This window comes from Coturnix japonica, chromosome 1 (assembly GCF_054131305.1).
Source record: "Coturnix japonica strain WE chromosome 1, WE-NBRP24, whole genome shotgun sequence".
Taxonomy (NCBI): Eukaryota; Metazoa; Chordata; class Aves; order Galliformes; family Phasianidae; genus Coturnix; species Coturnix japonica.
In genome coordinates this window covers 22,012,552-22,035,238 of record NC_140663.1, presented here as the reverse complement: position 1 = coordinate 22,035,238, position 22,687 = coordinate 22,012,552, and the positions used below count along the sequence as shown (strand labels likewise).

The following is a 22,687-nucleotide window of genomic DNA, read 5'->3' as shown; positions in this document are numbered from 1 at the left end:
ACAGTAGGAAATTGTCTGTAATGCTCTGGAGTTTAATAAGCTCAAAATACTTAAGCAGATGCTTTTTTTTGTGCATCTCACAGCTCTGTGATACCCTTCTGCTTGTCCCAAGGAAATTAACGTGGTGTTGCCCTTTTGTGTGGAAGCTGGTAGGGAAGGGTCATGTTGGAATTTGCAATCAATTCAGTTGCAAATGGACGAGGAAGGAAAATTCCCTAATGCTTTCAGAAGATTTTCATTTTGCTCAAGTGTTCGCACCATGGCCATCGCCATGGTATTTGATAGCTATCCATTTTGTTGTGTGTGGTGCAGCTTTAACCTCTGTTTGAGGGGTCACATCAGCATCAGCCTATCCTTTTTCCTGTAGTCACAGGGAACTAACAATCCTTATGTAAGTTGCTTTCCTTCAATGCAGCTCCTTCATTTTGACGTTTATGCAACCAAATGGTATTGAAATCTTTTTGACAGGCACTGGTTTGATTTCTGAGAAGGATCAGTGACCTGCCTTGACAAATATAAAAAATCAGCAATGTAACTAAATAGGTGATGTTTATTGAAATTCATTCTTTGTCATGGAGCTACTTTCTTTCAAAAGCATTGAGAACAGCAAGGGAGTGGGGCTGCAGTTTGATTAAATCTATGCTTGTTACCGTTTGCCTTCTGCAAATTGATTCCCCCCACCTACCTCTCAGCCCGACATGTGTATTGATTAACAGCCTTGCCCTGGCCCAACATGTGATGTCTGTGTGCTTGTGCCTCCTATGCAAGTTGTGACAGGCTCTAAACCCTGTGAACTGACTATGCTCATGAGCTATTGGAATTGGAAGGTTACTTAGCAATTGTTTTAAGCTATATGATGACACATCTTTGAACCCCATTGTATGAAGGAAAAATACCTTCTGACTGGAGAGAGATTTCCTGTTTATGTGTGTGTTTGCTGGAATTAAGGCTTCCCCTGTGTGTTGGCAGAGTATTTTTTGTAATCCAAAATGGCAACACGGCAAGTCACCTACAGAGTTTATTTTTTGGACAGGATACAGATCTTTTATTTTTCAAAATAGAGTTACGGTGAAGCATTGGGGCCTCTCAATTACAATTCAACAAGCAGACTCAGTTAATTGAGGCTGCACAGTTATGAAGACAGATAGATTTAGGCAACAAGTAATTAACTTTTATTGACATTTTTATACAATGTAAATTGTTTGCTTCCCATGTGGGAAGTATTTTTACTTCAGGCAGATGTTTTTTCAGCATAAGGATATGATATTGGCCAAATATATATTCTATGAAATGGTAAGAATCATAGCTTTGGTTGTGACCAAAGGGAGTCCTTTAAGAGCTTCTAGTTCTCTGTATAGAGCAAAAAGTGACCCAGTTGGTGGTGTCCAAGCACAGGCCAGTCTGTAGGAGGGCTGCATGCAGTACTTGCAAGGCTTCCAGCTGTGTGGACGTGGAGCTGACCAGAAAACAAACCCTATGTGATGCTCCTGTCCCAGGTTTGCAGCATTGCAGCAGGCCTCTGCACCCTGCGTGCCAGAGTCAGACCTCTTTGAGGGAGGAGAGCTGCTTCCACAAGACTCAAACCAGGCATTTTGTTTCTAACAGAAACAAGACCAGACCACCCCGAACTTCAGCAGTAAAGTTATCATTATTTATTAAATAGTCTCTTAAGGTTTCTGGTTTGCTTCAACTGATGCTCATTTTAAACAACTGTCTGGTATGGGAGAAACCTGGACTAATGTGCTGATTATGCTGAGTGTTCCTTAGAGCCTAGAGCTGTGTAGCTTCTAGTGTGGGATGTTCCAGGCCTAGTGGTGCTGCCCATGGCAGAACACTTTCCATGGCAGAATTCCATCCATTCCACCTCTTCCACAGGGCCTCAAACCCACGAAATGTGTAGGTCTCCAGCGTCTTGCTTTTTGTTCCTCCATTGGGGTGGTGCTGGTTGTATGCTGCTGTGAGCAAGGCCCCAAAGCTGTCAGTGTGTGCCATGCTACTGACTTTGCGGGTTCTGTGCTTTGCTGCGCATTGGGTGTGTTTGCACGGTATTTGCAGAGCAGGTTTCCTCTCCTTCAGTTTATGTAGAAGATTGAGGTATCTTTCACCATATAAAATTCCTTTAGCTAATGTTTGTACAAACTGATAATTCCTGCAGGAACTATTCATTTCTATTTACAGAAAATCTGGACTGCAGTCTTTTCTGAGCATGTCTAATTGAGCAGGTGAAAGTACTTGCTAGCTACACTTAGATTTCCAAATTTACTTACTTCTCCATTACTAGGGAGCTAGGAGATATGGCTTAGGGGTTTTCTGTAGGTATGGTAAAGGGAGGACGGTTGGACTAGATGATCTTATAGGTCCTTTCCAACCTTGTGACTCTGATTCTTCTTTAGGATGTATTTCCTTTTTTCTTGTAATTTTTTTTAAGCTCGTTTGAACTGTATGTTGAACTTTTAGTTTACATTTTTTCCACATTAAAAGAATTTTAACTAGCATGACTTCAACCTTACTCTAGATCTAGTTGCTTTTTACTACTTTGTTGCTATATTTACGAAGAGATTAGGATTTGCTTCCCCTGCTCCAAACGCCTTTTTTGGATGATCTTATGGAGATAAAGTTAGCAAGTTTATGAGTGACCTCAGGCTTGGAGAAAAAAATCCCAAACCTGTGGGCTCTCCAGCAGTACACAATGAGAAGACAACATGGTTTTCTCTGCATGAAGTAACTTCACAAGCTTCATCTTTTTAGATACATGCTAGTGTAACTAAGGCTTGGATTTCTGTCTTTAAGATTCTTGCATAGTCAAAATTTTATCAGGCAATTTTAAATCCTCTTACATGTTACTATCTATCCCTATATCTGCAATGATTTTATTATATCATTTTCTTGTTTGTCTAGATAACATGTCTTCTCATTGAAAAATGCCAGTTTCTGTTAGCAACAGGAAAAAAAGGGAGGCAGTTTTGCTGAAGACAATGAATGGTGTTGGTAGTTGAATTCATGTCAAAAGTAGATGAATTTCTCTTTCCTAATGTCATTGAAAATGTTAAATGAATTACTGGAGTTATATTCAGTTTTCCTGTTTACTTCTGGAAAGTGGATACTAATTTTAAATATTGTATATTACTGTCTTGCAAAATGTTTGGCTACAGTCCTTAGGTTTATTGCTTTTGTTCTTTAGAATATAGACCAGGATTTTTCTAGGAGGGTGGGAAAAAAATGTTTCTTGTTAGTACACCTTTCTTACAAATTCCCATAGTTGCAGTAAAAAAACAAAACACAAAATCACAATATTAATAATGCTTTAAAAAGTAGGTGGAATGGAATGCAAACAGTATTGAACTTCAGTGAAGCAATGAGCCAGCGCGGAGTTCACTGTGATCATCTGCATCAGAGAATTCAAATTACACCCTAAAAAATGTGCTTAGCACCCATTCAAATCAGTGGAAGATTCTGTTTGTTCGAGGCTTCAGTGTAGCCCACAGTAGCTGATAAAAATTTATCTTAACTGTTGTTTTACCCCTGTGATGAAGGGAAGCTTTGGCACACGTGTTGCTGTTGCCTTCCTGTATGTGCTCAAGGACTGTGTTGCCTGATAAGAGTTTTATCCTTGTTTGTGTTTGTAGGGCTTCCAAATGGCGAATCAGGTTGTTCCCCTCAGTTCTTACCTAAACTCAGTGTGTCAGCATTCAAATAAACAGAAGCTATGCAAGTACTGAGAACAGGTTAGAGGACCCACACTTGGTCTAGGACTTCGCTTCTATGCATTGCTTTGTTTTCATCATTTCCTAGTATTTAGAGTTTATTAAGCATATGTGTTTGGATCTGCAATTCCTAAAAGGCTGGTTTTGCTGAAATAGGAAACACTGCCCTTACAGATTCACCAGAAAATATGGCTCAGCAGCAACATTTCACAGGGCCTTTTTGCCTTCTCAGAAGATTAAATAGTTCCTTGCCTGGGGATGTCCTCTTCTGTGACACTCTCCAGGTCCTGCCAACTCTGCATCTTGGCTCATCAGACAGATTTTCACAATGGGGAAATCCCACTGAATCTGCTCAACATAGGAACCTTACTGCAAGTTTTTAAACCATCCTATAAAATTTAATACTGATTCTGTCCTAGCTTTAGGATTGCAAGATGTTAAAACCCTACTACTCTTTATGTTCTTTTAAAACCCATAGAATCCAGCTACTCATTGAAAATATATTCCTTTGGATTTTGTCTGTATTGTCTTGATCTTGTGTATAGAAGAGAGATGGATGGCAAGGCATGTCTGAGAGAAGGGGATGTTTTCCTCCCTCTTCTGGTTAAATTCAGGAAGACCTGCCCAACTATAGCTATTGTTTTCCTGGGTAACTCTGGGAGCAAACGTGAGAGAAGGAGCTCTGAATGCAGAGCGCAGTAACAGAAGTTGGGAGAGCTGAGAGCCAGGCAAAGGGTACGTAAAGTGTGCTACTGCATGAAGTCAAAATATTCACAGGTGATGTTCTAATTGCAGAACTGATTCCTGTTTTTCCTGAGGTCTAAAAAAAGAACAACACTGTGCGGGGTCATTATCAGTCAGAAGGACTGTTTGCCATTACCCTGGAGTTTTGTTTCATTCCGAAAACACATTTACAAAAATAAGCATGTTTATTCTTCCCTAGCTGTAAGCTACCATGATAAGATCAGCTTTCGGGTAGCTCAGAGATGTCTTTGCTGCTTCCTGAAAAATATTGCATGTTTTTTCATTTGTTTTCACGTTGAGAGGTTTTCATACAACATACTTTGAAATAACTTCTTTAATGCAAATAATACCACATTTCTCTAATAAACCAACCATAATCTGGGCCAAACTCTGCCTGTAGATAAGCATGTGTGGCTTGTAAGGTTCCCCTGACTTCTGTAGGAGTGCTTCTTGCTTATCTGAGAGTATTAGCCTAAAATCCCTTCAGGGCACACAAAAAAAAAGGTAACAAGCAGTGAATTGTTTTCACAGTACAAAAAGCCTTTCAGGAAGCAGCAGTGAGCAATATGAGATGGTAGAAAATAAGACAGTACCCATTTCCCTGTTGGAGAGTTGGTGTATCTTCTGCGGTCTTTGGAGGTGAATCTGAACGTAGGTTATTTACTGAGACCTCCACTGCATGCTATTAATAGGGGTAAAAACCCACTGTTGGACTGGGCATTGTTTATTGGGGTTTTAAAGACATATGAAAAGATAATGCCCGTGTCCATTAGCTTGTTCCTTGGAAATGCCGTGTAGGTTAATTCAGTATTTCTTCAAAGTGTAATGATTTTCTTCATTAACAATATATAAGATTTTTAAAGATTTACTCTTCTGCACCTATCACCCCTGTTAAGTCATGCCTTCTGCATCTCAGTGCTTATCCTGTGTCATCTATCGCTCATTTTAAATGAGGTAATATTGAGATTCTGTCATGTCAACAGATCTTCTGCCTTTCAGGCTCCTTTAAGCACCCTGTTTTCTAGTCCTTACTCAGCTAAACCATTACGGGAATCGATGAGAATATTGTTTGCATAAAGACTATGTGGAGTCCAGTCTTGGAAAAGGTGGCACCTTCACAGTATAGGAATGTAACGTAGCCAGACAAACCTTAGGCCTGAAATGAGGTTTTTGTGCAAACATCCAGGTGCATAACTGCTTTGGTTTGCCCCACTATCACCCCCAGCAGCTGTATCCTGTTCAGATTTCAACTGCTTGGGTGAGTAATTATTAATCATGTGTAGTCCGGTATTTGCGTGGTTCTAAATAAGCACTGTAATGTAATTTGAATATTTTAACAGGAACAGGGATGTAAAAGTAAGTTCTTGTTATGGCAGTGGCCTTTGTTGAGTGCCTGAAGTATTGAACTCGGCGCGACAACTATTTAAACAAACCTCATGCTCAAGAGTGATTGCTGCATTATAAAGTCCAGAATTAAAAACATGTATTAACTGACACTTCCAATTCTACCACCACCATTTTATTTTCTTTTTGGATAAGCAAATCAAGCTTAAAATTATGGGGAAGATCCATAGAGGTTACTTTGGAATCTTAAATGGCGTTTAGAGTGAGTTCAGGGCACAAGTCCAAGGAAGGCATCCAAAAACCTAATGCTGTGCAGCCACAAAGCTCTCAGGTGCTTAGGTTAGCTGGTGTCTGCACTTGGTTCTGAATGCTTCCTGGATCTCATTTGAGCTTAAGCTCCAGAGGAGGAATTGCCACGTAGGGCAGTCAGATGCCCTCAGCCTCAGACAGGTAGCAGCTCCTGGCTTACCTCACATAAGGTCCTGAGACAGGACAGGGTGCAGACAGGTCCTGCTGCTGAAAGCATCCAGTCCCACACAGTAGTGACCCTTCTTCCCAGCCTGCTGGGCCATGAAGCTCAAGGACTGCTTTTAAACTGCATCCTCTGCCAAGAAGATTCACAGCCATACTTCCCACTGCCTACATCTTTGGGACAGGAGGAGAGGAGCAGCAGTGGCTTCCCAGCCAGCACGTGGCACTGCCTCTCATAGCAAAAGAACAGGAAAGGGAAGGCAGTGGGGGAAAGCCAGGGCCTGGTCAAGGTTTAGACCTTTGGCCAGCTTATCTGTGAGGTAATGAAGGTCATGGCTTGTCCTGCAGCACTACTGCCAGCTCTGCCCCAGGCCCTGTGCTGTTGTCAGCCTGCCACCAAGTCCTTCAGGTTTAGGAGAAATTCTGCAGGAATGAGTTCTCTTATCTTTGTGTCTCCCTTGCGAGAAAGGTAAATACTCCCTGGAGTTTGGAAACGGGCTCTTTGCTTATCTCGCAGGCTCCTGCACTCTGGCTCCAGCTTTCCAGAAGAACCACTTTGGGGTCCAAACAAGATGCCTGAGTGATTCTGAGACCTGTGAGCAGGCCCTGTGTAAATAAGAAGCCCTGGCAGCAATGCCAGTGCACGTAAGCTCTTCAGCTGTTCCCCATATGAGGAAAGGGAGAAGTAGCAAGAAAATTCATTTAGTCAAAACCAAAAACAAATACAACAACAAAGAGCCCCATCAGCATGAAAAAAAAAATCATCCATCCCAGAAAACAAGTCTTCAGGCCACTGAGCTTTTCAGCATCTTCTGAGGGTCAGCGCAATATTTCAGAATGAAAGCTGGGGCAGAGAAGCCCTCACTGAGGGAGATCAGCCAAAAGGAAGCTGAGGCTGCTCGAGAGATCAGGCACTCTGCTGATTACAGCTGTGACACCATTGCCTCTGGTGAGAGCCAAGGTGTCAGATAGGCTGGTCTCAGGCCATTTTGGGATTTATGAATACCAATACAGTGAAGTCCTTGGAAGCAGATCATGAATCACAGGTTCACAGCAAGGCAGCAGTTTTAGCCAATGAGCCATCATTTAACTCAGTTTCTAAACTGAGTGAAAGTAGGGCATCAGTGAAAGTGTATTGGAATAACATAATCTTGCAGTGACGAGAGCAAGGTCAGCATTAAAAAGAAAAGGTCATAACCTCCTAACCAAACACAGATGTGAAGTGAACACTGTCCTTGACATTGCTGTTTGATTATCATTGAACTGCTATGAAGCTAGGTAGACCATCACATTATTAATGTGACCGTCAGATAAAGGATGTATTCTGCTAAGCTAATAGTTCACTGCCTCCACTAGCTGTTTACAAACACAGACAATTTAGCTTGGTCTGTAGGGTCAGCACCACATTTTTTACATGGGGCAAAGAGTGTTTAGCTAGTGTTTGACAGGGGCAGTTTGTATTTGGCAGGGCTAGTTATCTCTGATAAGTTAGATTATTGTGATTTAACTGTGGTGGAGGAGCCAGACTGGACATTGAAGGTGTGAAGTCTGCTTTCTAGCACTACACTAAATATAATACGTGTGGGCAAACCACAGTATCAGCACAATAGGCTGTGCCAGGCCAGTTTGGCTCTGCAGCTTCTCAAAAGCTCCAAGATGTAAGGAGCAGGCTTTAGGGCAAACTGAAGCTCTCTTTGCAGTACTTCAAAAATCATGCATTTTCCAGATGTCTGTCACCTGAATAGCCGAGGCCTCAGCAGAGGAGAGCTGAGTGACCCATTTCAGCCCTTGGGTGAGCTCTCTGAACCTCGGGGTTCAGCTCATCTTGAAGATGTGCTGATCTCACAGGGACCGCCACGAACTTTGACCACAACACCTTAGCTTGATGAGATACGTATCAAGTAGGGTGTCAGCAGCCTATTGGAAATCCTTGACCCTGGGTATTTGTCACTAATTTGCCGTGTGGCCCTTGGAGGCATATTGATAGAGAAGGGTGAAGCCGTGGCACCCAGCAGCATGCTTTATGTGTGCTGCAGAGCAGAAAAGCTGCTGCCTGACACCACCTTGTCAGTTCTCTCTCTCTCTCACACACACCAAAAACAAAATACCACCAACAACAAAAAACCCACACCAGAGCCAGCATGATTTCTTTTGCCTGCTATAGTAGGTATTCATACATCCATTCCTCACTGGAGGAATTCAAGGACCTGTTGGGGTTTTTCTTCTATTATTATTATGCTTAAATGCTTACTATGACGTTAAAAGGAAGCTTGATGACATGATGCGCAAGTAAATATTTTAGTACTGATTTCATGTCCTATACTTTGTCATCTCTATCTATTGATGCAAAGAAATTTTATTAATATTTTTTTAAAAAAGATTAATGTTCGGCTATGGAGAGTTATTGTCTCAGGGACTCATTAGAACCATTAGCACCAGATAACAATTAAACTGCAGGAAATGCGCTGCGTCATTTATAATTGCTGTTAGAACATTTAGATCAAATCTGTATGCTGTCTTGGTTACTCACTGCTATCTGCCTTTTAATCTTTCTCGTTTTATGACCCATGCCTTTCCTTTAATTATCACTGTATGGAAGGCTGTTAGTTTTTACTGCAAGAGGGGAAAGGCTCCCAAAAGTTGTTCTATGTTTCAAAACGTGAATTCAGGTAGATAGATGATATAACCATAAAACAGAAAATCTAAGTAAGTGCTGGGAGAATAGTCAAGGGAACTGAGCTCAGAGTGTGCTTACAGACAGATTTCCAACTTGGCTTTTTAAGAAAGGAGAAGCCACATTCCAAGAAAATTACACTGTCCCTATTCTTTGCAGACAACCACAAAATGCTTAGAATCTTGCTAAAAAGCTGATCAACAGGATCAGCTCAGAAAAACTACTTCTTCCTACTCTAAGGAATTATGTTTTTATGCTGACCAACAAGGTACTTGAATCTTTAACTGAGGTTGTATGTACCTCAATCAGCTGGGGCACGTAGAATCATAGAATAGCCTGGGTTGAAAAGGACAATAATGATCTAGTTTCAACCCCCCTGCTTTGTGCAGGGTTGTCAACCACCAGACCAGGCTGCCCAGAGCCACATCCAGCCTGGCCTTGGATGCTTTCAAGTCATACCTCAAGTTTCCCAGGTAATTGTTATGTGCTTAAATATTTCCTGAAGTGCAGAATACCAGCATGGACATTTGTACTTTTCTCAAATGGTTAAAGTTTTGCTTATGCAGTAAAAATACACTGAGATGCATTAGCAAATAGTCCAAATAAAAGAAAAATTGAGAGTGAAAGCCAAATATCTCCATATTCACTCTGCTGAAACAGACAACAACCCTACTATGGATTATTGTTTGCGACATGTAAAATAACAAATATAATATCTTATTCTGCCCCCCTACAGATCTCCTTTTCTACTTGAACTAGATGTTTGCACTAAGATGTTCACATAAGGATTATCAAACAGATTTGTTTGATGCAAATGTGGAGTGTTGGTCTGTGTTAGAACTGAACTTCTCTTACTGCTGATAGCAGCGGTAAAGAGCCACAGTATCATCCCAGGTATTTTGTTAATGAAGATCTATGTTTTCTGACTTGCATCGAGATGAATAGAGTGGATCAATAATGCTGTGCTCTGCAGAGTCTAATTTCTATTTTCCCACTATTGTCAAACAATACAATTATTTCTAAGAAGTCCTTCCATCTGCGTGTTTCCAGATGTGAAAAACAGTCCATCTGAATGTAAAGATCCAAATCCATCTCAAAATATGTGTGAACAAGCAATGAGAGATCTATCTTATTCTAGTTATCTCTGCACTGTTCTTCAATTATTCTTTGTATATTTTGAACTCCTTTTTTAGTTCCTGTTAACGATGAATTTGATTCCTCGGTCCTTAGAATGACTTCCTCACTTGGGAAATCTCCCTGAATTACAGCAACTGCTGTATTCCCCCTTTTAAAGCAGACTTCCTGAACGACGTGTAACTCTTGATCTTCTCCTCTCACTTGTAATGTATCAGTGAGTGTTTGCTGAGATTCATCATGAAAGAACCTGTAGTGTCATTGTAACTCATCGTATCAAAGGCAATTAAATAAATCTGGTTGTGCTACAAACCCAAGATGTATGGCTGGTATTAGGATTTGCTGCAAGTTTCAAAGTAAACGCTCTGCATTTGGTGTATGCAGGGTATCTACAGATAATTAATGATAAGTGAGTATAAGAATACCATTTTCTCCATTGCAAAGGATACATTTGTTTTTTTCCATTTTGATGCTAGTTAAAACTGTCAGACAACGCAAACAGTTCTGTTGTAAGCTGCTGTGAAATATAATGGTACATTGGATACACTAATGGACCATGTATATAAGAGTATATTTTATGCAGTGAGACTTTAGATTGCTCCTTTGTATCTGAATACTGTAAGAAAGAGCTTGCAGATCAGCTGAATGTGCTAATGAAAGCAATTTCTTCTGACACACACCACCACTCTGGAGTTATAGAGGGTTTATTTAATGGTAGATCCTCTAGCAATTGCCTAGGCTATGCCCTGTCCACCAGTTCTTCATTCAAATCCACCTTACATGCTTGTATACAGTATAGCTACCTCCTAGCATACCACAGAAACCTCCTGATTTGAGTTAATTTGTGACATACATTACAAATACTAAATACTATGACTCTTTGCAGTGGGGAGCTGAATTACATTAGAATACATATTAGCCTGCAGAAAAGTTACATTCTCATCTCAGAATGAACAACTTAAATAAGGAAAATGGGGTGAAAATAGGACAAGGGAATATGGATTTGAACTCAAATAGTTAATCTGGGTTAAAATCTGTTGTATGTTTGATGCTGAGTTGCACGAAGTTCCTTCTTCTCAGTTGTACTCATGGTAGCTAATTCAGATTAACAATTCTAAATTAGGAACATTTTCAGTCTGTGGATGTAGCAAGGAGAAAATCAGCTTCAATCCTTTCTACAGTTGCAATCGGTTAATTGAAAACTCTGTTGAAGACATGCCCACTGTAAACTCGCTTTGTTAAAGCTGGTGCTGATGTTGTGACAGATTTGCTATAACAGATTAAGATTGGATGGATAGAGCTGTTATCATATTCTCCTCTTATTTGTCCTGTCCTTTCAAACGATGCTGCTGTCTCCATGGCAGGGCATGTGATCTGTGGGGAATCAGGTCCTGAACTGACAGTTTTCAGTCTAGGACAGCAAGGCAAACTGAACCCTCAGGAACAGTAATCAGTGTGGTTATCCTACATGTATCTGCCACCACAAGTCTGTCAGAGCCCATAGTAACAAGACATACTATTCTGTTGGGGGAAAAATATAGAAATATACTACAAAATATTTCATTTTTAAAAATATGAAAAGGCTACTATTCATTCTGTGTTTGCTAACAGTAGGGTTTGTGAAGTAAGAATTTACGTGTTTTTGCTGTACCTAACCTGAAATAACCTGAGGAGTCATCATATTCATGTAAGAGCATGCCATTGTACACTGTATGTAGGATAGACAGGGACCTTTCCTCTTCTGTAATATGATAAGAAAAGATGAGGTGCACTAAGAAATCTGCCAAAGCCTTTCGTTCGTGTCTGTGTGCTGTCTTAACTTGTGCACTTCTATGGAGTGCTTTATGATCAGATTTAATGGGACTTGTGTTGTTGTAATGAGGGCTGGGAAGATGCATACAGCTCTGTTTTCTGACTTCTTTGCATAGGATAGCTTGAACGTTATTTAACAGTAAGTCCAAGTCTGGCTTGTTGATGCTCTGGCCAACACCAGTATGGAGAGACATGATGTTCAATGTTTTCAAATTATCATCCAACCTCAAATTAGGGAAACTTGTAGAAAAGAGATTGCCATTGGGAAGCCATTAATGGGATACTCAAGACCAAGCCCGACGAGAATCATCACCCATAACACTGGAAGTTTCCAGGCACACTAATATGATGCATCATTACTAGCCACGGTTGCAACAGTTGACCAAAATCTGTTTTCTCATCAGTTATACAAGCTAGTGCCTGCTGAGAGATGGAAAAATGAGCACATCATGACACAGGCTTTGAAAATATCAATGCCTCTTACAAAAGGCATGATCCATCCACAGCTACTGCTTGTGATAGTTATCACAGGCCAAAGCTTACAAGTCTTCAGTAGACACATGAAAGAGTCACTGACATGGAAGTCACAGAAAGGTCATGAAAGCATCCATCATTCAAATCAAGAAAAGAAACAAAGACATTGCTTGTTTTCCTTTTCCAACTCACAGACAGCAAATAATTATTTGACCTGAATTTAGAAAGAAAAGTGTCTTTTACCATAAGTATTTTGGTTCAAATTGAGCAAAATGCTAAGTGCTGAAGTTCATTGCATTTGTGTCTGTGCTTAGGAGTACTGGGACTGTTGGACATTTGAAATAAGCGGTACTAAATTCTTAATTCTCCAGAGTTTTCCTGCTTCTTTAGGATGTATTCAAGTGAAGTACGTTTGCAATTACCTGATTTGGAGTTTGCAAAAAGCAACTTTGTGCTAGGGGCAGTGATTCTGGAACAGAGAAAGACTCTGGGTCAAATTAAGATAAAAAGAAGGCACTGAATGTCACAGGCCTGGACACAATACTCTAAGTAGGGTCTCATGAGGGCAGAGTAGTGGGGCACAGTCACATCTCTCACCCTGCTAACCACCCTTCTTTTGATGTAGTGCAGGATATATACAGAGTCTGGGATTCCCATAGGTGGGAATCTGCATATTTCTGTCTAGGATGTTGACTGAAACACCTTGAAAACATACAGAGAAGCACAAGATGAGAGCAAAGTTATTTATCACTCACGTTTTCCTTCTCTTTATGATGAAATGCAGCACCTATTATTCCTGGTATCTGCTGCATTATGCTGAATCCCACCCTTGTTTTTGCTGCTGAATGCTTTGTTTTGTATCCCGATTGCTAGAAGAGCCAAAGAAGGAACTTTTCTGTCTCCAGAGCACAGATTCTAACCAGTGCTCTTTCAACAACTGAATATAAGTTGAGGATATTGACCTCACACCCCAAGATGCGGCTCAAGAGAAAGAGAATATTTCAGTCTGTATTTATTGCTCTGAAGCCCTCTGAAGTGCACACTGAAGTTCACTGTTTTACAGCTATGTGTCTCCTTTTCAGAGTCTGGAAGAACAGGTGAAGTCTGAGGGATTCCATATGGACATACTGGTTGGGAAATCTATTTAGGAACATGCTAAAACAAGAGCATGGCACCAAATACACTGAAAGGAAGGAGTTGCTTCGTTGACAAGTAACCCTTTGTCTTTATTCCTGTAATGGCATTAAAATGTCCTCATCTAACTCTTGTCCCATTTATTGTATTTCTTCCTCTTTCAGAGTTATCTCTGTCACTTGGGTTAAAATTGATGATGTAGAGAATATATCTGCTTCTGTGTTGTGTCAGAAAGGGAGCACTTTTGGAATTTTCAGCTTAATCTATTATTTGTCAGAACATGTTGACTTGTCAGAACTGAATGCAGGAATGTATAACAGAGTTTTTGTGCAGTTTCTCAGGGTGGAAGTGCTGGCTAAAAGGAGGTAGACAGTTGGACTGCTTTCCCACTCCTCCCAGCCCAGCACTGATGGTGCAGGGACGTGAACATGGTTGTTCTTGGATCGCATGAGGCTTTAGGGTGTTTCACACAAACTTCGAAAGCTCTTGGTTTCATCCCAGTACAGAGCAGGAAAAAAGTCTGTAACAGCAAGAAGTTTCATGGGATGAGAAAACAGTTCCCTGCCCTATAAAATATAAAGTCAGCATTATGTGTACTGTGGCTGTTTCCTAATTACGAATTTCTGTTCTTTTCAATTATTATTGTTTTGAATCTGTTTGGCTATTTTTCAGAATTGTTATTACTGATTAATATAAAATAAAAAAAGGTTACAGGAAAGAAAAACCTTCATTTCTCAATACCAAAAGTGTGAATTGTCCTTACCAGCTAGTACTTGCAAACAGCCTCTGTTTCTGAGGTTTATCCCAGCCCTCGATTATGACTCTTATCAGATAATGGGGAGGAAGAACAAGTCCTTGGTTCCAAAACCTATTATTCTGTGTAATTAATGAGGTAAGCCAGTGAAAGAATTCAGTAGATGCTGAAGTAAAACGTCACAAGGAATGCAGGAAAATTATCGATATTTTAATCGCTCATAAAAAACACTGAATTGATAGCTGAAAGAGTTCTGTCTGAATGAAATATAATTAAATACAGCAATCCTGATTCTACTCTTAGTTTGCAATTTTCAAGGTCATCTATTTTGAATCCTTTAAGCATTTCTGTGTTAGTAACAACTGCTTAGTTATATCCAAACTATAAAGATTTTTCCCAAAGCACGTGATCATATTGCTGTTAGAATGCATAATTGTTTTCTCCACGAAGGAGCTAAATTTCGCTTAACAACTGTGTCATGGAATTAACAGAAAATGTCTGGTGTGACGGGGCATAGTGTGGACGCTGCACCAAAAACTCATAACCACAGCTCATTTCACTGATCTTCCAGGGGGGTGAAATATCACACTAGTCATCTGCCTTTGGTTTTCAAAGCCACATCAAACAATTGCATGGAAAAATAAAAAAAAGGAAAGTGCTAGGTTTTTTTATTTCATCAGTTAATGGCCATAGGTCACTTGATACCCCTTTGTTTGCGATACAGTGATATGCCTGTATCTTCTAAAGGTTCACCAGAGTGACTTATTGCTGTGGTACAAGGCCTAAAATAAAACTTGCACATGCCAGGCACCACATGATGCATAAAATATTCTAACAATATATTACAAAACCTTGTCAACGCTTGGGAAAATTACTATTCTAAGAAGTAGAGTTGGCTGAAAAAAACATTCTTCTTCCAAAATGGGCCCTTAGGAAAGATCTCGAGGGAGAGAGGAAAGGGGTTTTTCCTTTGTTCTTATGGAGAAATGTCTCTTCCATGGTTAATCAAAAATGCAAGAGAATAAAAGAGAAGCCCAATCCCAGCTCGGATCTGTATATTATTTAATCTCTTCTATTCCTTATTTTTGAACAGCTGTGCTAAGAACCATTCCAGCCCCTTAGGGTACGTGCCAAGTATCTTATATCCACTCACTAAAATACTATATCTGCTTTGTGTGCATTGTGAATGTCCTGAGCACATTTGCTTTCAGCTACCTATGCACCGTCTTGTTCCAAGTTTTATCAGCCAGCTGTTTTAATGCCAATGTAGGAGTAGTCATCTCTCTTCTACTGTTGTACGATGCACCAAAAGTTCTTGCAAAATCTATCATTGTAAAATCTTGCTGTGAATTGTACAGAAAGCAGTGAAATTAGTACCCACCAAGAACAGTAATCATAGCAGTTCTTAGCGCAAGGCTATTAAGGACACTAAGCAAGATTATGACACTTTAACTGAAACAGTTCAGGTAATATTGAGAGTCTGGAAACAGATTTCTGTTGGCTGCTAAACTCGTGTTTTACTCTGTGAAACATAACCACTCTTCTTTTTAAATGTATTTTGACAGATTAAACCTGACGATGAAGCCTGCTACTGCCGATCTTTCTGGGATTATCCTATTCCTGTTTGCGTTGCTGCAAAGAAGTCATGGACAATGCAAAGAAGCAGCTAAAAAATCAGAGATGAACTTGAATGTAAAATATGATCTTCCTAATTTCATCACAGAAACGCCAATTCAGAATGTAGTTTTATACAAGCATCATGTTTATATTGGAGCAGTCAACAAGATTTATGTTCTAAATGAGACTCTCCAAAACATTTCTGTCTACAAGACTGGGCCTATTTTGGAGAGTCCTGGCTGTGCACCATGTGAAGATTGCAGAGATAAAGCTAATCTGTCTAACAGCGTATGGAAGGATAATGTCAACATGGCACTGCTCTTAGAAACCTATTATGATGATCAGCTCATCAGCTGTGGTAGCGTGTCTGGAGGTGTCTGTCACCGCCACATCATTCCCCCTGACAACCCTGCTGACATAGAAAGCGAGGTGCACTGCATGTATTCACCACAGGTAGATGGAGAGGCAGATAATTGTCCTGACTGTGTTGTAAGCACTTTAGGAACCAAAGTTTTGGTGACTGAAAAGGACAGGTTTGTCAACTTCTTTGTTGGAAACACTGTGACATCTGCATTTCAGCCTCCCCATGTACTGCATTCAATATCAGTTAGAAGGTTGAAAGAAACACAGGATGGGTTTGAATTTCTTACAGATCAGTCTTATATAGATATCCTCCCTCAGTTCCGTGACTCGTATCCCATTAAGTATGTCCACGCCTTTGAGCATGACCACTTTGTCTATTTTCTGACTGTCCAGAGAGAATCTCTTGACTCCCAGACTTTTCACACCAGAATTATCCGCTTCTGCACTTTAGATTCAGAGATGCGCTCTTACATGGAAATGCCTCTTGAGTGTATTTTTACTGAAAAGCGGAGGAAGAGGTCCATTAGAAAGGAGGTATTCAACATTCTACAAGCTGCATATGTAAGCAAACCCGGTGCAGCTCTAGCCCATGAAATGGGCCTCGGACTGAACGATGATATTCTCTATGGCGTTTTTGCACAAAGCAAACCAGATTCCTCAGAACCAACAAACAGATCCGCTGTCTGCGCTGTCTCTGTGCGAACAATCAATGAATTCTTCAACAAGATTGTTGACAAGCAGAACATGAAATGTCTTCAGCACTTTTATGGGAAAGATAGCAAATACTGCTTGAACAGGGTAAGTGACAAATAATTTTTTTACATTTCAGAACTCTTGGTCTCTCTTTGACTATGCCATTGTTAAATAGCTGTCTTCTCATCTTCAGTCACAGAAAAGAGGACCCTAGTAATTCGAGATTACCTAGCATTGCTGATGATTCATCCTTGAAAGAATGAGTTTCTGACTGAAACTGACTGAAAATCACTGAGGTCTTTATGGTGCTCAGTATTACTGGAACTGGGGAAAACAACAACAACAAAAAAAAACACTTCTTTATTCTTAAGTTATTCTGTGTTCTCAACAGTCCGTGCTGCAGATAAGTAGGATGTTTAGGGAATTATTTCTTTCGCTGTCTTAAGGAAGTCTTCATTAACATTCGTATCCATGTGCACTGAAAAGTCTCTGAAAATATCACTCATATTTTAGACTCTGTTAATGCTGAATCACTGCTCTCTTTTTAAAAAAAAAAAGAAAGAAAGAAAGAAAGTGCTGGTTTGGAACATGCCACAGAGAGCCAGATTGTAATACAATTACTCATGCTTAATACATAAACGGTCCCACTGAAATCAGTTTTCTTAATGAAAGAAGTATCTATTAAAAGTGTGTCTGAGTGAGGATGCCAGTAGTCTCAGATGGGAAAAGTGGCTGCTCTGTGCACCATGTGTTCAGGTGACTGCTGAGATACTGAGGTAAAGGAGGCACAAGAATTATTTATTCCTTTCTGGTCGGTGTCTGTACCCGTGGCAGCACTTGGAAAGGAAATACAGAATCTGAAATAGGATACTTCTAAAATTTATTTCGAAACATAAAACACCCTCACTTTGAATTATGCAGCAGGGCCTTACACGCGCTCTCTGTGGAGCTTTCTTTTTGCAAATAAAAGGAAATTGGAGCTGCAAGGCAGCATGCTGCCCTCTGCCCCAGGGCAGGGCCAGAGGGGCCATGAGGAGGCTACTCAGCCCAGCAATCCCAGCCAGGGTTGGGTCAGGATGGCAGCAGCTCAGTTTGCCCTTGGGGAAGGCTTGAGCTGGGGATGGGCACTGCAGGCCTTTGTTGCTCCAGTGAGACCAGCTCAGCACACTGCCCAGCCTAGGCCATCCAGAGGGGGTGCTGAGACTGACCCCTCTCATCTGAAATCAGGGAATCGGGAGGGGGCATCTGCAGAGAAGGAGCTGTCACAGAGATGCTGTGGCTTTTACCCAGTAGTGAGAATGTGCTTAGAGGTGGGGTCCAATCCAGTCAGAGTATCATCAGCTCACCACAACAACCTCTGCATTTAGGACTGCCTGCTTACTGCTGTCTCCAGAACCAGGCATTGACAGTGGACGCTGATACAGCAACCACAACAGATGTAGCATCTTATCCCCTTTTTGAGGAGATGGGAGTCAGTTTTCAGGAACTAAAAGCAAGAGAGCAAACATTCTGTATGGTGACTTTCAGTGCATTATTGCTGTCCTAATTTTTCATTTCAGGTCTTAATATCATTTCATTTTCACATTTCAGCTCGTTTTTCACAACAAACATTGTTCTTCTCTGAAAGGACTTTTTTTTTCCCCTTATTCCCAGGGTGTTTTATTTGTTAGTAACTGTCTTATGGCCTTTAACTTATTTCATTCTGTCTTGCCTATAGACTCATTTCATAAGGTGACTTTTTGTAGCGAAGTATACCATTAAAATACTGACAGAATAATTTGCTACTTTTTACACGCTGGGAAGTACTTTCTTGTTTCAAAAGCTTTTCCAGAGTCTGCTGTTGCTGCTTTGCATATCAGAACTTATACTGCAGACGGTTTATTATAGTTGCTCGATTTCAAGAAATGTCATCAGAACTCTGATTTCTGCTACATTAAATTGATAAAGGCAAAAGTGTTGCTGTGATTTCCTGTGGTTCCTTTAAATGGCACAAATACAGTCAGAATTTTTTGTCTTGATTGTTTGCTTAACACTGAGATATCAAGATTGTCAAGCTCTGCCATTCCATTTTCTATATGCATATTTATTCCAAAAGAATCACTAAAGCTCCAGAAGAAAACATAGTTTGAGCTTTTCTTAGGCTTCATTTGGCCAAAAATATAGACAAGAATTTGCCAGGCATCCTTTAATACACCTGTTTTTCTGAGGTATGCAAAACAGATCTGAAAGTTCGAAGAGCGGAAGAAGGGAAGGAACAGGCAGAAGAAGGAATGGCTGTGCCTGTCAGTTCTGAACTCCCTTGATTCTGCTGGAGATCAAAACAAAACAAAATCTCAAACCTTTCAACTTGTCTTATGTCCTTTTTTGTAGATGATTAAAATGCACTTTGTAAGTCACCTTCAACTTAAAAGAAAGCTTTTAATAAACTGTGAGAGTTTGTCACAGTTTATTTTGGCAAAATTAAAAACTTGCTTTTTGTAATGCTGCCAAGATGATCTTTCTTTTTAACGTTGACAGAATGAAACCGCAGACCACTGAAGCAAGAAAAAGGCTCTGACCACTATGAGAGTTAGTCATAGGACAGTGAAAACGGGCCAGCAGTGAATAAGAGTTACCACTATCTTCAAAATTAAAAAAGAAAAAAGCCTCTAGCAGAATTTACAAGAGATTGCTCTGCTATCTGATAATTTAGCTGCAGTTTGATTGACAAAGACTGTTTAATGTTACCAACAAAATTCCCAGTAGAAAATTATACATTATTTGGTTGAACTTTGAGGTAGTCCATCTTTCTAGGAGGCGATCCCTCAGTACTGTTGAGAATAAGGTTGCTAAAGGGTGCTAGGGCTGCAAAATATATCAGAGTAAAGCAACCAAAACATTTCCTCAACCCTATTTTCTCAGATTTTGATCTTTTAAAAGAAGCTTTATACTAATCTTGATGTGCTTAGTAAAATTTGTTAACTTTTAGCCTTGTTTTCTAATTCAGTGTTAAGATATGCCTGTCTTTCCGTTAGTTCTCCTGGTAAATGCAACCTTTAGAAATGTTACAGATGTGAATCCAAGTGTGACTCTAGAGACGGATCCAATATATGCTCAGGCTGTGGAAACTGATGAAGTGCAAGGAGCCTCTTTATAAACAGCAGAGGGGCTAACTGGGACTGGAGAAGGAATTGCTCACCCATGGGAAAAGTCTCTGTCAGAGCTCAGTGGGAGAGTGTAGTCAACCAACCACAAGATGTAAATCCAGGCTCAGTTGTGCTTCGTTTATTCCAGTGCTCATGGAAAGCATTTTAAAATCAAAATGAAACACTTCCAGTTGTGTTTAAGTGAAATACTTAAGAAGGCAAAGCCTGGACTCACTGAAGTCAGGGTTAGGAAAAGTTAATCCAGTGGTGCATCTGACTGACAGTAGATATACTTCAAGTGGAGCTGAGACCAGTTAACAGTTCCTGAGAATTTCCTTCTCTGAAGAGCTGGCTGTCACTTGAGTGACAGAAAGGAGGAAATTGAACTGGCTTCAAGTTAAAAGTAAAATATGGAGTTGTAGTAAAGGAGTCTTCTTGCCAAAATCAGGACTGTGGAAGGTTTTGAATCACTGTTCAGGAGTCGCCTCACCCACAAGAAGGAAACTGGTCTTTGGCTTTTAGTCACTTTCAGCTGTGGTATTGGAGTGGAGATGTATGTAACTAAGGAGACTACTACATGTTTCATCTGCAGACGTAGTGCAGTAGTCTCAGCCATGAACTGAATGGGATCCTGCACGTGAGGAAAATGGTTTGAGTTTAGCCTCAGCAATCAGCTATATATATATATATATATATATCAACTGTCAGATCAGAATCTTATGGCTTTGTTTAGCTTTTCTGTTTCTGTTGTTTACCAAACTATTGTGAACCCATTTCCCTGCTGCCCAGTTTCAATTCCTATGAACTTCCATGGAAAAGCATCTTTGAAAATGAAATCAACTCTAGAAGTTCCTTCTGTAGGGACAGTTGAGAGGCTAACATTTACTTTCTGGGAAAAGAGAAACCACACACAGGCTTTTACCACATTTCCCACAAGTGTCCTAAAGCAAGACAATCTGGTCGCCACTCCTGTCAAATGAAAGGCACAAAGAGATAAAAATCATATTGGAAAAGCATGAAATGAAAACAGAAAATCACCAAAACAAGAGATAAAATGACAGTAAAATGAACACATGCTGATGCTTCTTTATTACTATTACATATCATGACAGATGAGTAAAATTGGGTTATGCTTATATTGTAATGGAAGAAAATAATTGCTGCCTTCTATCAGGAAACCACAAAGGCACTTATTGATCTGTCATCCTTAGGGTATGTCTAGGAATATTTAATAAAATAAACAGAGACAAATAAGTCTTCTGAAGCCCTGTAACTCTAAGATCCCACACCATTTGGCTTAAAAAATATTAGCAGGCTTAAAAATAGCACCACATCTCTCTGTTTAGGAAGGGTAGATGTGGCTTATTTGGATAATCTCATAACATAGAGAATAGTTTTTTTTGTATCATGAGTAGGATGTGCCTAGTTCCTTCCCCTAAAAGCCAGGCACCAGGATCCATCTGATTGATTTAATCATTTATTCTTTTTTTTTAAATGCTACATCAAATGGGACACAGAGATCTGCCTGGGCATGAAGCCTGCTCCTAGCCACACAGTTTTTGTGCTAGCTTCTCTATGGGTTCTGACATCTCAGAAGGATAAATAAAGAGCAATTTGGTGATGAGCAATGCACAGTGACACCCTTTAATACAGGCTTAAATCATGCTAGTAAAATGATGGGCTGCAACTACATTCCTGTTTTGCACTCACTGACTGTCTGCTGAAAGTCCAGGAAATACCCCACCAATGTTTCATAAGTCCTGCATGGCACCAAGTGAAAGGCAAGGTATGCTTACCACCCCAAGGCCCTCCAGCATTAAGTACAGTGCTATCTACTCACTCAGTCTTGCAAGGCATGTGTGGGGAAAGTGTGATGGCTGCAGGAACAGTCTGAATTGTATGAAAGAAGTTAGGCACAGGTGTGGCTATGGTTATCTCAGGCTGGGTCAGATTAATTGGAGGTGTAAACCATTGAGGTGATTGCTCAGGGACAATGACACAAGAAAGTTCCCAAGAAAAAGACAAGGAAAAAAGCATGTCAAGGACCTTCTTTGGAAAGTACCAGACTGCCCTTAGTAGTAGGTGTATGCAGAGTCTTCCAAGCCCCAGCACACATGGGACTTGCAGGCTGACTGACCCGTTAATCTAAGTGTTGAAAAACTACAGAGTTTTTCATCTCCTGATCTCCCGTTAAGGACCTGGCTCTGGCTCCCAGTGCTGCTGTTTGGTATTTTATCATCTTCTTGTTGAAAGCTGGATTTCTCTGTGAAAAAGTGGTATCCGTTAACCTACCATTTTCTGCAAAGGGCACTGCTTTATCATCCAGAGTTACTAATAATGTTCCATTTCTAGAGTTTTTAATCAAATTCTTCCACCGAAGGCAGGGTTCCCTGTTGGCTATTAGTGTGGGAGAGTGATAGTGCTGCATTTCTCTGGAATTTCACAGAAATCATTTCAAGCAGAAAATGTTTTTAATTTTTCACATTGATGTCTGGATATTCTGGTCATGTGTTTTTTATTCCTCGGAGTTTCTGAAACCCTTTAAACTCTAAAGACTAGAGCTGGGCATAGAATAATTTTCTGATCCTGTGTAACTCTGACAAAATGTGAAAAACTTTACGGTCCCACAGGAAGAGGCTTCCAA

At 40.3% G+C, this 22,687-nt stretch overlaps 1 protein-coding gene across 2 annotated transcripts in view; it reads left to right on the top strand.

Annotated features, from left to right (window-relative positions):
* MET (MET proto-oncogene, receptor tyrosine kinase) overlaps positions 1 to 22,687 on the top strand; it is an 87,190-nt gene that overhangs the window by 3,655 nt on the left and 60,848 nt on the right. For both annotated transcript variants that reach the window (XM_015853670.3, XM_015853664.3), the window contains exon 2: positions 15,811 to 17,023. In XM_015853670.3, coding sequence (XP_015709156.2) covers positions 15,824 to 17,023 — 1,200 coding nt within the window. In that variant the 5' untranslated portion in view covers positions 15,811 to 15,823. The remainder of the gene's footprint in view (positions 1 to 15,810; positions 17,024 to 22,687) is intronic.